This window comes from Geospiza fortis, unplaced genomic scaffold (genome assembly GCF_000277835.1).
Source record: "Geospiza fortis unplaced genomic scaffold, GeoFor_1.0 scaffold351, whole genome shotgun sequence".
NCBI classification, from domain to species: Eukaryota; Metazoa; Chordata; class Aves; order Passeriformes; family Thraupidae; genus Geospiza; species Geospiza fortis.
Genome location: NW_005054419.1, coordinates 1,693,456 through 1,711,326, shown reverse-complemented (window position 1 = coordinate 1,711,326; position 17,871 = coordinate 1,693,456). Strand labels below are relative to the sequence as shown.

At 39.0% G+C, this 17,871-nt stretch overlaps 1 protein-coding gene across 3 annotated transcripts in view; it reads right to left on the bottom strand.

The window, feature by feature from the left end:
• TRAPPC9 (trafficking protein particle complex 9) overlaps positions 1-17,871 on the bottom strand; it is a 442,757-nt gene that overhangs the window by 299,381 nt on the left and 125,505 nt on the right. For all 3 annotated transcript variants that reach the window (XM_005426619.3, XM_031061591.1, XM_031061592.1), the window contains one exon: positions 670-812. In XM_005426619.3, coding sequence (XP_005426676.1) covers positions 670-812 — 143 coding nt within the window. The remainder of the gene's footprint in view (positions 1-669; positions 813-17,871) is intronic.

Sequence of the window (17,871 nt, the reverse complement as noted above, 5' to 3'; positions counted from 1 at the left end):
GTTCCCTCTCAACTATTATTATTACTGGTGTTGCATACTGCACTGAAATAATCTCAGAATTTAATCAAACCACATTCTTGCTCCCAACTGTGCATAGAGGGTTTTTTACAATAATCCTACTAATTATTAAAACTGATTGCATTCAGTGGCTGATAAATTTTATTCAAAAAGATTTTCATTATCACAGCATTTGACCACCATCAAGTGTTGCCTTGATTTTAATATTCACTATGGCATGTGAAACTACTCTGTGGTTTGCAAGAGAAAACAAACACCAAAGGAGAGTGTGGTCACAATTTATTTGTCACATCATTCACACCTGCATTTTCAGTAAGAATTTGTTATAAAAACTCTAAACTCTGTAATACACAACACAGCACGACTGCTAAGAGATACAAAAAAAGTCATCAAATTGTACAATAAATGTGAGACTTCCAGTCCCTGCTAAAATACATCATATCATGAGAAAACATCTGAACCTGAGAAGCTGCTGAATGCACATTAATTGCTCCAATGAACTCCTAAATCTGCAATTTTGAAAAGTTCTTCACATAATACTTTACCTACACGCTGCTGATGATATTAAAAATGTTTCCAATATGGACTTTAACTTATATTCAATGGAACAGAGACAATGAGTGAGATTTCAAGAGTCAGGGCAAGTCTCACCTTGTTGCTGGCAGGGTACTGATGCGAGTGAAGAAAACAGAGGGCTCCACCTCCACGTGGAGACCCAGGGCAAGGTTCCTGTAGTATCCTTCAGCATGTCCTGGTCCACCAGAGTACTTGAAGTTCAAAATGGCTTCCAGTGTCTAGAGGAATAAAAGTCAATTCCTTGTTAGCTATTTTTCACTACTGTGCATTTCACAAGTTCAATTAAATTAGGCCACAGAAGTGATCTGCAAATTTGCTTTCCTAACCCATCTATTCTGTTATCTCAGGAAAAAAAGCAATCTAACAAATAACTGCAGCTTAGGCAAACAGTTGCCTAATCCTTTGGAAAACTAAAGGGTGCAGCACAAAGTCAGCTGGACTTCCCTTTACATAATTACTCTCCATATCACATTCAACACCAAAAAAAAAAAGTTGCTTAAGAGAGTTAGGGTTTATTCAATGCTGCACTTCTTAATTCTCTTGAAAAATATTCACCACTTCACTATCTAATCAAATGGAAAAGCTTCAAAGTTTGGGGGCAGATAAAGATTATACAAAGCTAAAAGAATCTGGCCTCTCATTCTCATGTCCATGAACTAACAGACTGGAGCAACACCTAACTGCATGCACCTTGTCTTTGTGTTCATTTCATAGGAAATGGCTGGCTAGTAAATATTTAAAATGATTCTCTAGCATGAGCCTTCTCTATTCATTGCTCTCAGCATCACTGAGCCTTTACTACTGTGAGGAAATTTGGAGCTTTGTGCCTGTCCCCTCGATGAACAGCATGGGAGCAGCTCCCCAGCACAGTCCCCACGTCATCATCAGTGCTCAAACCCAGAACAACCCTTTGATTGATCTAAAGAGATTATTCACCACCTCCTCTTTCATTTTGTTCCTGAATTATGATTTGCTGTAAGCAAGGTGAGAATTTGGGAAATGTCACTGGATTTTTTTTTTTATTTTCTCAATTTTTATCCTGGTCCTTGGGCAGCTGCTACTGCCACACCTCAGAGCAAGGACAGAGGCAGTGCCAGCCCTGCAGCCTGGGATGTACATCACATATTATGCTGAAACCTGTTTATGGAAGCACAGACACTTCTTAAAAGGCTTTAGAAACAACACCAATTTCACCTTTGTTTGGCTTTTAGCTCATTCTTTATAAAAAAAGGCAAAAAATGCCAAACTTCAAGTCAACAAATTATCCAGGAAATCTATTTATCAGACACCATCAAGCCTCAGAAAGGTAAAAGCACTCTGCCTTTCAACAGAAGATTCACAAAAAATTTATGAGACCTGTTATTTTTTATCATGAGCTCTAAGGAACAATCTAAGGATTTTTCAACTTACAAAAAACTCCAATTCTGTTTGATACCATTCTGTTTATAAATCTGGCTGAAGGAAAAGAAACAGAGATAGAATCATTTTCTTAAAATAACCACAGTCCAGTGATTTAAAGAATACCAAAATCAAGAGTTTAATGTTCTGCTGCATGTGTGCACTTAACTGTTCTGCCTATTTCCAATTCGCTTTTAAGTGGAATAATTTTAATTCCTAATTTAGTTTCATTAAAATTCATGAGAGTCACCTTACAATACAAATAAAACCCTTGACTGGGCACTCTGGACATACCCATCTACTCTGTTTATGTCAATTCCTAATTTGTACTTAATGAACTCAAGTTTATGTTTTGTCAGAAGAGCTAATCAATATTAAACACAAAAATAAAAAAGCACAAACCCATTCAAAACATACTTCATCCTAATTAACCAGCTGGACCATTTCATAAAAATGAGAGCCAGGCTCTGTAAGTATAGGGATCTGACACTACTTATCTTGTAATGTGAGAATGGACTTCAATTTCAATTAGGGCATGGTGAAAACTCTGTGCATGTTCTGCATTATTGCTGTAATGCTCACAGAGTCCTGCTGGGAAAAGCTCCATGGTTCCCTCTGCACAGGACCATGGAAAAAAACTGCTTAACAGGACCAGCTCTGTGTCATGACAGGTAAACACACAACAGATTTCAGCTTGAAAGGTCACAGAGCATCACTATTCCAGATTCAAACTCCTTTCCATCCTAGACCAAGTGAAAAACCTCCAGAAAAAGGCTAAAAATTACAACCATTATGTGCCACTGATGGGCAGGAGAGTTTAAGGGCACCATCATAATTTTCGTCCTTGTTGCAGTGAGGAATTTGTGGGGGACATCCTACTGATGGTGCTGTGTGTCCTGAAATCCCGCTGGAGAGAACAGGGAAAAGGAAACCCAACCATCTTCTGTTAATCCAGACAGCAGCAGAACATCCCTTCCCACTCAAAATGTAAGATCTAACTGGGCACAGTAAAGACTGAGGAGACAGGAGATTCTGACAACTGCAGAGCACCCAAACCTCTGTTCTTTCTCTGGCCATGATGGTTTGCAGGACTCTATTGAATGTGCATGTGCACACAAAGAAAAAACATCAGGCAGACTTTACATCAGGACTGTGGATGGATGTGTAGGGGAGGAGCATGACCGAAGGAAAGAATTTCTTTTTCCAGGACCCTTCAGGTGGTTAGAGAAAGTTTCATTGCTTAGAATTTCTGTAATATGACCAGATATATGTAATATATTTTAAAAACCCCACAACAACTACAACAAAATTCAATCTCCTTTAAAACCTCAAATATTACTTCATCTATAATATGAGAGATTGATTTTCTATCTCTGTGATAGAAAAAAAAATCCTACACTTTCATAAACTTACAAATTTCAAATAATTTACAACTCTCTCCCACAGCACCTGCAGAGAATGGCCCAAATGCTACAGCCAATAATTTAAATAATGTTGTACCCTGACTCCTTGTGAAACCTACAGAAATCACAGCCTGAGCTGCAGATTCTCTTCATCCTTACAAATCCAAATAGCATCAACTTAGAATTCTCCAAATTGCATCACTGCAGACTGAAAATGAGATGGCAGAATGTGAACACCATTCTTCCTGCAGATTATCTATGAAAAACAAAAGAAAGGAAGGAGAGAGTGCACCAGGCTTTCAGGGCAGGCAGGGAAAGAATATTGATAAGTGTTGAACACATCTGAAATTCAGAAACCTGTGGACTTTGGGGAATTCTTGTTTTTAAGGCAGAGCTCCATTCTGGAAACTCAACAGTAAATATTTACTGTGATGGCTTTGGCTTGATAAATTTTTTATGATTTCATTGGTCCTTCCTTTTATTGAAAAAGAAAAGGAAACAAAAATGTTTCTGCATCTAAATTCCAAATGAGAGATTCTTAACCAACAGCACCCACTATCAATGACACCTACCAGAAATATTCTGCAGATAAACTATCAAAAATTCCTGGTTTGGTTTTTCATGCTTTTTTCCCCTCAAAGTATTTTCAGCATAGAGCTGGCACCAGTTTGTTGACTCATAATAAAATTTAAAGCAAAGTTAGAAAGGAACTGAGGTTTGATGCCACAAATGGAAAGCAACCATTGGGCACTAAAGTTTCCTCACTCACTGGCACCAGTCAGCTCCCACCTGCCAACACCTCAGTGGTGACTCTGAGCAGCAACACCTCTAATACTGATTTTTAATTGCCAATTCAGTTGCAATCCACAGCTCAGAGCAAGTATTTCTGCTGAACTACTACCACAGTACTTCCTCCACAGGAGCAAAATCAAATCTAAAGAGAATTTCCACCTAATTCTATAGATTATTGCTGCTCATGCAGAAGTTGGAATGTTACTGAGAACAGAAAAAGTCCAAAGCAGGCAATGACAAATTAAATAGAGAAATGAATGGGGGGAAATCTGTGTGAAAGGCATTTCTTGTGCTGGCAAGTGAAATATGGTGCTCAGCCCTTTCTCTCAACTGAGAGATGGTTGACTGAATACCAGACTCAAAAAAATTTGCCCCCCAGACAAGTGCTCAAAGTTCTGTGTGGCAAATAACACAATTTTAGCTCAAGAATTTTCTTAGACCAAGAGCATGTTAAGGAAGTATAAATCAAGGATATAAGGGCCCACCTGCAGAGATGCAATCATTACATGCTCCATGTAAAGGAAAATAAAGCTTCCATAGAAGAACACAAAGCATCATCATAATTTGTGAGCAAGGCTCACATACACTGTGCTTTCAGGTCTTTTCCAAATTCCCTTAGTACAGTAAAAATGACACTAAGGAGATCTCAGCACTTAATAGAAGATGAAATGTCAGTGCTACAGGCAGTTTGCTCCCAAGGAACTGCAGATGCTGACTGCAGTGACTGAAGAAATACCAGACAGTAGCACTACAGACTCCTCCTTAAATCTACAACACTTAAAAACTAAAAACTAAGGGAAAAAAATAGCATGAAGACCAGACTCAAAAATATACAAATTCAGAACATAATCTTTCCGTTTTAGCTTCTGAATGGCTCCTAGAACACAATTCTCATTAATGAGTATAATTTCTTATGCAACTAGGGCTTGAAATTTGAAAAATAATTTATTCTAGGTGTGTAACCTTCCAATACACCTTCCTTTGGAAAAAAAAATACAGATTACTTGCCCAATGGTAAATATGATTTATTCCCAAATCCTATCCTATTCCTGATCTGGCTTCTCACCCAAATTCCCATCAGCAGCTCTGGCTCCATACATTCCTGAGTGTTGAGCCATTTTTTCTGACTTTAGCCCCTTTTCTCACCCATTGCCTCATGTTTTCTGGTTTGAGTGTGGGATTTTTTTCCTTAAACCTACTATAAACCCCAATTTTGTTAAGTTCTCTCTGCCTCCCTCCCTCATTCCTCTTCTTCTCTGACCACTCTAATACTCAGCTCTGAGCAACAATCAGTACAATTCTCAAACTCTTATAATAAAAAAATTAAATAAAAATGTGCTACTTCATCAGTCCCATCTCACAAAAGGCACCAGAAGATCTGTCTCAACAAAATTAATTTCTCCAGTTCTTCTACTGGGTGGAATGCTGAAAATCTTTCAAGAGCTTTGTGTAAGTAAACCATGGATGAGGAATTTCAACTGCCTAGCTGTAACTAATTAAACGCTCTGGCAGTAACAAGGAGAAAGCGAGTTTCTCTAATTAACCACACACTTTTCAAGGGCAGCAGGTGACCCTGGCAATGCTCAAGCTCCTGACAACAGCAGAGATGTCCCCAAAAACGTGCAGAATTGGATCAACCTCAAAAAGTCCTGCAAGCTTTTAATCCAAGCACGTGGGATATGCTGGTCCAGGAACATGTTTCAGATACAAATACAGGGCATGGACACAGCTGAATCTTTTTTATTTTAAGGAAAAGACTAAAAAGTGAGCACTGGGAAGGAAATGGAGATGCCTAAATAGCTGAAACCAAGGAAGATGAGACTCAAATACATCAAGCTTCCACTTTGGAGCAATTTGTGAACACAAGGACTGCGTCTATGTTTAGCACTGAGCTCCAAACCCAGTCCTGGCATTTGGAAATGCACACAGCTCTGCCTGTGTATTCATCTGGCTATCAAAATTAATATAGATTAGCACTTTCTTGAGCTTTATTTACAATGGTCTAACAAAAGAATTCCTGTCATTTTTGCTTCTTCCTCTCATCACTGAATCTACAGCCCATGGTTCCACATGGCAACCTGACAAAGAATAAAGTCTATATTAAAAAAAAAGAGGCTTAAAGGATGATTTCGTGTAAAAAGAATGAGGCTTAATAGCAGTGTTGGGAGAAGCATTTGGTGCATCTATGTCCATGGGCTGAATATCCTCCTGCCCACTTGCTCTCAGGAGGATAAAAGGAAAAAAAAACCACTCCCACACAGCTAAAGAGGAAAAGCAGACACTTCTGGATACCTTCAAATCCTGTAATTCTACTTGGGAAGACAAAAATCTCCAATCTAATAGAAAAAAAAATCTGGCAGTTAAATGACAGAAGCATTTATTCCTCTCTTTATTCACCCCCAAGGAAAGAACAGCACTGCCGGAATCTGGGGTTTGAGATGTGCACAACTCCTTAGCATGGAGTCTCTGGTCCCAGCTCCCTGAAGGACTTGGATCTTGATATCCTCAAAGGGTTAATTCAAGGTGAGTATTGTGTCAAAATTGAAAACAAATTCTTTCTCTCTAATGTCTTTAGTGTCTGGCACAATCTTAGTCTGCCATGAAAGGTCCATGTTAAGAAATGAAGGTAAGAATTTGAACATGTCAACAAATGTTTACAAAGTTTTCTGCCTGTAGAAGACACTACCTCATTATTATTAGTATTAGTATTATTAAAAAGTAATAATAAATTGAATTTTTACATGAAAATAATTGGTGGGATAAAGTGCACAGTGATATCACAGAATCATAGATTCACTAAGGTTGTAAAAGACTTCCAAGACCATCAAGTCCAACCATGGACTTGAGACAGGCAGGGAGAGATCCATTTGCTTTGCAGAAAGAGATTTATACATTGCACTCTCACTGGACAGTATCAATCTCTTCACTCATGGCTAACCTGTCTTATTTTCTGATATACAAAATGTCCTTTAAGGTTTTGCATTTTCATAGATGATATGACTGTCCTCTTTTTGGTTTTTTTTGCTAAAACATAAATCCTATACTTTTGTCTGCATGTCAATCCTGAAGCAAATCTGCATCCACTGGGATACTTCATTGATCAAGGTAGAATTCCTAATTTTGCCCAAGTAAGAAAAGGAGACTCTCCCTGTAGATATTGTTCCTTAGAGCACCAAACAGTGCAGTAATTGATAGCAGGAGCCCTGATACATGCATTACAAAAAGGATATGCATATGTAATGATCTTGTAGTGCATATGTAATCATCCTCCTGGACCAACTGCAGCACACACTCTCCATGCTAATTTTTCTCTTCTCTATTCCACTGAAAATACACTTGGCAACTACAAAAGCCAGGATAAAATTCTTAACAACTGATTAAGCAATGAAATAAATTGTGCCTCTGCAGCAAGTCAGACCTTTACATGTGCAAATACAAACAAAGCCCACATTGCCACTCCTGTTAAGCTTCTCTATCAGTCTGCCACACAATTCAATGTCATTTTTAGCACCTGTGTTAACAGGTGACTTTCCACACCCAGTTTAGTGAAGAAGGTGCCTGTTGAGCGCAGCTCTGGTGCAGTGTTACTCAAGCAACTTTCAGCAGCAATTCTTGCACCACACCAGGGTTTATGGAGCTCATCCATCCACATTTCTGTCTAGTTAAACCCCTGAACAATGAAAGTGCTGCATCTCTCAGCAAAAATAGCACAATGGCAAGTAGCTGAAGCTAAATATAGCTCCTGTAGGCATATACTGGGAATTAAATAGTACATTTTACCCCTCCCCAATCCTAAATCAGTAAGCTTCAACAAGGAATCTCTAGTGAATACACACAGGAGCTCAATAAATCCCCCTTAAGCTTACAAGGCATATTCTGAATCTGTGCAGGCTAAAAATAGCCATGTTTATAATGAGAATCGAGATGTGAGCAGAATAATATTAAGTTTAAAGGCAGGGCTGGTGTAGTCATTCTGCATTAACAAATAGGGTGAATCAAAGGTCGCTCTGACAAACAGATACACAGGCTGACAGATAAAATACAATATCCAGCAATCTTGTACTGAAGAGCATTCATCTCTCATTAAACTCTGCATTTCCTAATTGACTATTGCAGCCACACATTCACAAGTGATTTTGTGCACATTTTTTAGCAGGAATACAAGTTGTTAGTTCCTAAAGACAGAAGGTAGGAATACACAGCATAATTCCCCTGGACAATATTCCCTCCTAGAGTTTCAATCTCCTCTGGAAATATTCAGGAAATACATAATTATTTTTGTTGTATTAATCACAGAATTCTGCCTTCTTTAATTAAGGGCAAATTGCATCCAGGCCTCCTGGGTCCCACTATTGCAGCTGGATGCCCAAGGGGCTGATGCCCATTCTCAGCTGCCTCAGAGGTTTTACCTCCCTCAGCCTGGGTCCCAGCACTGCTGACCACAGCTATCACAGCATCTCATTCTTGGATGAGCTACAGATGAGAGATTAAAAATAATTTAAACACAAGTAACTTTTACATGGAACATTCCCATGGAGAGTTTTCTGTCTGCTGACACTAAACTGCAAAATGTGTTAGAAAAACATGCTGGGGAACAAACCCTGCATGCTGGTCTTGGAGGATGAGAAGGAATGGAGGGGCAAGGCAGAACACATGTTCCTTAACAGCTTCTCTGATTCTGAAATCAAAGAATGGCATCAGTTGGAAGGGACCTTAAAGACCATCTCATTCCAACACCCCTGGCATGGGGACACCTTCCACTAAACCAAGCTGCTCAGAGCCCATCAGTTTGTTCTAGAGCACTTCTGGAAATGGGGCAGCCCCAGCTTCTCTAGGCAACCTGTGCTAGGGCCTCACCATCCTCATAGTAAAGAATGTTTTTGCTTTCATCTAAAGCAAGCCTACTCTCTTTCAGCTGGAAGCCATTCATTCCTCTTTGTCCTGTCACTCCAGGCCATTGCAGGCTCTGTCCATCTTTCCTGTTGGCTCCCTGCAGGTACTGGAAGGCCACATTGAGGTCATCCCAAGACATCTCTTCTCCAGGCTGAATACTCCAAATTCTCTCAGTCTTTCCTCACAGCAGAGCTGCTCCATCCCTCCAATCATCTTGGTGGCTTCCTCTGGAGATGCTGCAACAGCTCCACATCCTTCCTGTGCTGGGCCCCTGATCTGGACACAGCACTGCAGGTGGGGTCTGACCAGAGCAGAGGGGCAGAATCCCCTCCCTTGATCAGCTGCTCACAGTGCTTTGGATAAATCCTGCCCTGACTCTGAAATAGGAAGGTAGAAAGAGAGAATAAATGCAGGGACACATGTGGATGAAGAAATCACAGACACAGACACACCCTTCCAAGGGGAAATTTCTCTATGTGGAGACCACCTGGTTCTCCGAGCAAAGCTAGGAACGTGCTGGGTGCTGTAAAGCAGCATCACTGCACCTATTTCCTCAACGAAACCTTAGGTTATAGGGTACATATGTTGTTAGGGGTATAGGGTATTATTGATGTATATGTATATATACATATACATCAATATACATATACATCATATACATATACATCATATACATATACATATATATACATATACATCATATACAAATGTATATGATACATTTGTACATTGAACCTGTTCAGTTCACCCTCCAGGCAGAGTCCCCAAGAGCAAAGGCACAAATGCTGGCAGATCCCTTCTCACTAAAGGCACACCCTGGTGAGAGGTGAATAAAACCAAAATGTGGGCATAGCAAAGAAACGTCTCCAGCATAAAAACCCCACATGTCCTGAAACCCTAAATGAAGTTACATATAAACCCAGTCACAATTCAGAAAGAACTTCAGTAAAAACCAGAAACAAGTGCTGAAGAAGTGACTCCCAGCTGGGACTGACACCTCTGCTCAGTGCTGCTGCTCATTCACAGGCAGGTCACCTCTCACTTTGGAGAGAGTGAGCACAGGACTTTCTTTGGCTTCACAGCACATCTGGCTGCTCCAGACTCAGCAAACAAGCATTGCCTCCCAGAACATATTCCCAGTTTACCAAGTGAGACTTTTATAAAGCTCCATAACACTACTAAGTTCTGCAAATGGTAAGTCCAGGGTGAGTCCTCCTCCAACCTTCCCACAAAAGCAACACCACCAAGCCTGAATAGGCTGATATGCAACAACCTCAAGTCCCTGGGTAACACCACAAAGTTATTCAGTTTTTTTTCATGCCAAACATTTCTATACTGTTTCGCTCTTCCTCAACCCCCTCCCTGTTCCTTCTATTTCCACCATGTCCTTTGTGAGAAAAGAGGGTAAGATTGCACACAAATAGAGGTAAAGAAAAAAACTTATTATGTTCTCTATTCCTTTACTTTCTAATATTCTATTCCTAATATTCTGTTTGCCTTTGTAGAGCTTCTCATGCTTCCAAGATCTCTACCCTGCACTGCAATGGTTAATTCAGAGTTCATCGTTGTGCATTTGGAATTAAGACTCCAGATTCTTCATGTGCATTAACTTCACCATGCACATGTGGATCAGTGCTGATCTTCACCTCAAACTTTAACCCCCCACTCCTATTGCAGGATAAGCCTGTAATCCCTAAGAGCTGGTTTCCATGTGTGCTACTCTTGCTGATTTTTGGCATATTCGTAATCACCCTAATGCCCAGATCCTTTAAGAACGTGCACAGGCACAACACAATCCCAAGGAATTAGGCAGCAGACCACCCTGCAGTGTGCAAATGAGCCCCTTATCCTACCTTGAAGCAGCTCAACTCATGATGGGACCTTCATTTTCATCTCACAGCACACTGGCCTCTCTCAAAGAGCTTTTTGTAGAGTCTCTGGGAGTGTTTTAGGAATCAAGTGAGCAGTATCAATGATTTTCTCTTTGTTCAGGAGCTCTGAACATGCTTCAAAGAACTGGGACAGATTTGCCTACCATGATGCTGCCCTTCATTAACAAACCCATTTCAACAGTACCCCAACAAATGTATCCTATAATAATAGCCTATACCCCTAACAACATATGCACCCTAAAACCCAACATCATAACCCTGGAACTCTGCAGTTTCATTTCTGGTTTTACCACATTTACCAACAGTAAGTGTAAAGTAACTTTTAATTGCTCTGCTTCCCCAATGGCAACATACAACTTAAGTTGTCAAAGTTACAAACGTTTGAACCACAAAATAATTGAAAATAATATTCCAGACTAAGAAGGAAGAATCACATACACCCCACTACGGGCACAAGGTCTTACAGAGGTCCAGAATTTCTGTTTTACATCACAGGGATCCATCCCATACAAATGGTTTTAGGAAGGTATCAAATCCACTCACTGTTCAAAACACTCTGCAGAAGAAGCCAGTTCCCTTCACTATGTGTACAATTTTTTTTTCATAATATTATTGTAGTACACTCTGAAGAAAAAATATACTCACACCCTAAAAGATAAAAATCCTCATCTTCAATAACTGAGGTATCTTTAAAAGAAACAATGCATCCAGCAAACCAGGAAAAAAATCAATTCTATAAAAGATTCTTGGAACTGATAAGATTTTTATAGGAGAGCTCTTTGGAATTCTTGGGTTAAATAATCCTCTTTTTTTTTTAGGAATTCCTCTGATTAGAAGGGATAAGCCCAATTAGTGAATTTTCAAAAGTAGAAGCAAATGAAGAAAGGGGCTTTAAAAGAGGAATGCTTGAACAATTTTATCTATAGATCTGTTTATTCAGCACAGACATTAACACATAAATATGAGAGACTAAGCACTTCAGATTTTTCAGCTGCTGCTTGGGTTGGAAAAAATTGCTCCAGTAGCACAATCAGTTTTAAAATCAGTAAAGTTACTGAGCTAAATTTATCACTGATTTAATGAGTTTAATGTGGAATGAATAGTGCAAATTCCTTCTCCTTAATATGATGATCAAAACTAACAGAATAAGAAAATAGTGAAATTAGTTTTCAAGAACTAAGACTTCAGAAATTAAATCTATCCTCTACTCTGGCTAGAAATGGGTTCTTTGAGTTGCACAAAAACAACCCTTTCCATTCTGATACATCTTCTTTCCCTGGGCAGGCCCTTCTAAAGTCAATCTGCCAAGCAACCAAGCCTTTAGTTACACCATTAAAACAGACAGTCAGTGCTCCTATAAACTCTCTGTATGTGATTCCCCCAAAAGTTTCCCCTAAGGACAGGGAATCTGGACTTAGCTCTTCAGTAAACATATGAAAAATAATTGCAGATACGATTCAGACATAGAGATGACACTAAAATTAATTTCCAGTCCTCACTGATGCCATTTTGGCACAATTCAGCCAGGTGGACACGGCCTCTGCTGGCTGGCTCCAGTCCCATCTGCACTGAGGAGCCCTGAAGGCTGAGAATACACTTGAAATTCTGTGATGTTACCAAAAAACAGACAAATTTTCCAGAGGCAAAGGTCACAAAGCAAATGAGAGGTGTAACACAGTGCTCTCTCAGAAATATATTTATAAAAGACTTGTCAGTGACAATTTAACCAGTCTGCAGAAAGTGTTTGGCGCTGATTTCTGGGCATGAGCTCAGACTTGAACCATTCCTGTTTTCAAGCTACCACTACTGATACATGTGTATTCTTCACACAAAACAATAATGCTCCAAAAATAACAGATCATCCTACGAAGGGAAGGGAAGGGAAGGGAAGGGAAGGGAAGGGAAGGGAAGGGAAGGGAAGGGAGGCTGGTACCTGATGTTTAAACAACTATTTTGATTTTATTTAGGATGCCAACTTGATTCCCAGCCTAAGTGGTTAGCACACACTTAAAACGATTACAAATGCTTACTTAAAAAACACACTGAGTCATCTCTGAGCGCTTCATAAATATGCAGCAGGAAACTCCCAAACAGTGACTCATCACTTCAGAGGTTTAAAACATAATCATGCATTTTCCAACTGTTACTCATACTCGATTAACTCCTAAGCAAAACCTATCCTTGTTCTGTGAATTCCACTTGACCACCCAATAAGCTTGGCAGAAAAAAGAGCACAATGGGAAAATACAACCAAAAGCAGAAAACTGGGAAGAGTGTTGATTCTTAACAGCTCCTGTGGAAACGCCATTTCATCTAAACATACTTTGAATATTCTTTATCTTACAACTGATGCCATGTGTGGCTTTTGTCTTTACCTTATTTTGAATGAATGACAGGAAAACAAACAAACAACCAACTACACAAATTTGAAATTTGTTTTAATCTAGAAAAAAATAAAAACACCATGCAACAACTCCCAAGTTTTTTCTATTTGTGCACAACTATTTAGCGTTGCAATTCAAGAATCCATACTCACTCCTGGTCAGACAATGCACTGAGATGCTCTAGCTACCTATTCCTACAGAATTATGATGCTAAGAATACATGTTTAATGGGTTTCTCTGCTAAACATCACCACAATAATTCTATTTCATCCTGAAATTTATTTTTTTAAATTTTGACATAACTAAAAATGTTGTTACCACAAATATTGTGATTTCTGTAAAGTTAACAAGAACTCCTTATAATTTTCCTAAATCTTAGTAAAATACTGGCTTTGTTAGAAATAATTTCACCAAAAGGCAGGTTAATGCATCCACATTGTAAAAAACACAGAGGTGTCACTGCTTCCCATTTACAGCAGCAACACCAGCTAAAAGACAGGAATAATTTTGGGTATGATCCAAGGCAATTACACAATAGTCAGTAGTCAAAAAAAACAGTCTCCTATTCTTGAAATATTTGTACAGAGTACTAAATTTTCAGACAGAAAAAGAGAGCAGGGAAAAAAGACAATTCAAATAATTACGATAGAACGGCAATTTCATTTTCAAATTCCATTTTATTTAACCAGAATGATGGGTCTTTGCTTTATTTAAAACCATTTTTTGTTATGTCTTTAGTTTGTTTGGGAGATTTCAGGTATTTTGAGATTTCTTGGGTGTGTTTTTTTGGTTTTTTGTGGTTTTGGTGGGGTTTTTTGACAGGAGTAATTATGTTAAAATTAGATTTTTTTTGAAATTAGATTTTTTTATAAAGTGTCAAAATACATAATTTCAGCCATCCAGAATTCCTTCTATGCCCACTCCCCTTTTTTTAAGCTCAATAATTAGAACATCATCAGGAATTGTATCATTTAAAGGTCAGGAACTGTTTGGAAATAAATTTGTTTGACATCCTCATTAACAGAAGAAAAACAGCAGCCAAAAGTTGCTTTTAAAAGTCAAGCAACAGCAAAGCATCAATACTTGACTCCATATTCCTGCATCTACATGACAAGTGTCACACCCTGCTTTAAAAAATATAATAAGATTATAAAGAATCAAGTTGTTCTTGTCCATCTCTAAGATTTTAATTTTATCACACCAAATGGTAAACAATCTGTTTGGCAACTTATGATCTATTTTTACCAGGTAGCAGGAGCGTAACTTTTTCCCATTGAAATAAAGACACACAAGAAATCCGTTTAAACATATCATCATCACAGCTTTAACATAGGAAAAGTGTAAATTACTCCTAAGGTCTCTGCTTGAGGGTTGATTGGTAATTGTTTGCCTAAGGCAACCCACCTGCATTCAACCCAGGTCAGAAAGAAAAAGAAGCTACGTGGTTTTAAAAAAAGGAAAGTAACTTAGCATAGACAAATGCTAGAACAGGTTGCCCAAAGAGCTTATAAAGTGTCCATTCTTGGAGATATCCAAAATCTGACTGGACATGGCCATGAGAAACCTGCTGTAGCTGACCATGCCTTGACCAGGTGTGCTGGGCCAGACCATATTGAGACATCCTTTCCAAGAGAAATGATACTGTGATAGCAAATTGGAAGGTGCACTCCATCCATGACCAGACATTCAAGTCCATAACATCAGATTAGAGACATAAATAAAATCCACCCTTCCTCAAAAGCACTGGCAGCACAGACATCCTATCCTCAGCACTCCCTCCTTCACTTTAAAACTCTGCAGGCTTTTTGCCACATTTCTTACCAATGTAAACCCATTTTGTCACCAGAGAGAGACAATGACCCAATTTTTGCAGCTTCAGTGAGTGTCCCTGGCTGCTGAGGTCTAACATCCTGATGGCAGAGCTTCCATCCCTTCAGCCAATCCTTTTTCGCCCTTCTCAGTACTCACTTGCTAAACCTCCTTTCATAAGCCTTCTGATCTCTTTCCACAAATGGAAAATTCTCTCTCCTCTCCAGATGGTTCATGTGGCTTTTCTGCTTCCTTTTTCTATCTCTATCAGGGTGGGATTGAAGGCACTGTAGACAATAGTTTGTGTTCAACCTCAGGTGTTTATTGTTTCTTATCAATGTTACAGCTCACAGCCATGAGTTCTGCAGTGTTTCATTAGCAAGACACAAAATGGTCAACAATCTCTGGTTACAAGGTCTTTTAAGGCTAAACTATCCAATTAAGAAATGACACCTAAATTATTTTCCCTTTTAACCCAATAACTGATCACTCAATGCCCACAATGAGGACTTTTCTGTCCAATTACAAAATATCACCCAAACCCATGAAGAAGGTGAAGAAGAAGATAAAGAACAACCTGTCTCCATCCTTAAAATATCACCCAAACCCATGAAGAAGGCGAAGAAGATAAAAGAAGAACAACCTGTCTCCACCCTTAAACCTCCATCTTCCTTCATACTTATTACTATATTCTAAAACCCCAAACTCTTAAGTTTTCCACTCTGTGTTATTACACACTTCTAACCAACTACACACTCATAATCCCAGTGTTATTAATCAACTTTGGAAGCCTTCTCCACAGCCTCAGGTCAAATGCAGTGCTCTCTTGCAGGTCTGTGCCTTTCAGCACAGAAAGTTTAAAATTCTCAGCATCCAGGGTTCCAACAGTTCAGAACAGGCAGCAGGCAGGACACAGGAGACAGGAATCTTCCTGCCACCTTCTCTGCCACCCAGGGAAGCCCTTGGAAAGAGCACAGCCCACAGCTCCTCTTACCTGAAGGCCTCTCTGAGTTGAGCTGTGTAACACAGGTGAGTGACTGAGCATTTTAAAGGGTTATAATCAACTTCACCACTTTGAAAAGTGCTGTGGACAACAGTCTGCACCATTCCAAGTATACCCCAAATTCATAAAAGTATTTTGTTCATGCTCTCAGGCACTTAAATGCAGCTTTTGTGCTTGATTGATGGAATCCATGTCCATCACTACCTTGAGCTTCTCTCCAGCTTTTCTGCGCACTTCGTTGAGCACAAGTGCAAGAACTCCCAAGCTTTTCTCAGCAGGGTTCAGCCACCTGCTTTGCTGAGCTCTGATGTGTGAAGGGAAATATACAAGGTTTCTTTTAAGTTTATTTCCTAATTTTGCTCTAGTTTAATCCTTTCCAACTACATGACATAAAGAGATGCAAGGGTAGGACAAGCAAGTGTTCATGCAAGGTTTATAAAGACATGGTAGAGCTAGACAGCATTTCAGCCTGTTTCCCATTTAATATTTCAAATCATATAGATAGAAAAATGAGAAGGAAAAGTGAGAAGACAACTCTTACAAATTTAAATAAAAGTGGGGTTGCTTTTGACATACATAAATTCCACCTTTTCCATTTACAGGATTGCCAGTTGTCTTGAATTTTGTCACAGGAGACTCCCAGTTTTGATAGACCTGTCATGTGCCCTGTCAAACAAACTTACAAGATATTGTAAAGTGTGTAGAGGGAAGTATCTTTCTACTGTGGCGTGGGGATGACAGCTTTATGAATGATGTCAAGGAAAAATGTTGTTCTACAGAGCAAATATCTGGCGGGTTATTATACACTGCTCACCCACTGCCCACATTACTCAAATGCTTCAGGCCTTGCTCTCCCTTTCTTCCTGCTTCAAATTCAAATATTTTACTTTTTCATAGGCTATTTAAAAAATATAAAGAAAGACCAACACAATGAACAACTTAAGTTTGGTAATTGGAGAGAGAATAATTAGGGGGTTTAGGCATTTAATGGAGAATTTAATAAATACTTAAACTACAAACATCCTGTTAAGTGGCTGCATTAAAGTAATAACACCATGTTATGTCCACTCTCATATTTTGAAGTGCTTCTTTGAAAGCACTGATGAAATAATCAATGCATGAACATGCAAATATAAATCAATAATAAATCCTGGCTTGCACTAAGAGTTCTAATACAAATTCACACCCTAAAAAGTTAAAATCAGTACAATAATGTAAAGAATAGATGCTTTTTACTCCAGATTTCTTGCAGCTCACAGCTCTTAGTACTTGCTAGAATGCATCTTCAAAAATATTTAAGGTAGCATGTTTTAAATGCTTATTTGCTGTTCTGTCTTTCAGTGAAAAAAAGTACTATACAACATGTCTGAAATTTTCCATAGCTGGACACCTGCTCACCTGCATTTAACTGAGATTCACTGCTATAATCTAAAAGGAAAGAGTCTTTACCCTAACTAAGATAAAATTCACCAATGACACATTCTGCAGAGAAAAGTTCTCAGTTCATACTTCTAAAAAATGGCCACATACAGCAACAAACCAGGATATCTAAAGAACAGCGCCAGAACACAAAATACCTCTCCACCCACTCTCCCAGGCACAAATAGCATGAGATTCCTTGAAAATGATAGGAGAAATGGGTGTGAATGTCTTTTTCTGCACAAAATAAAGCTGAATTCTATGTATTCAGTACCCCTCTTTTC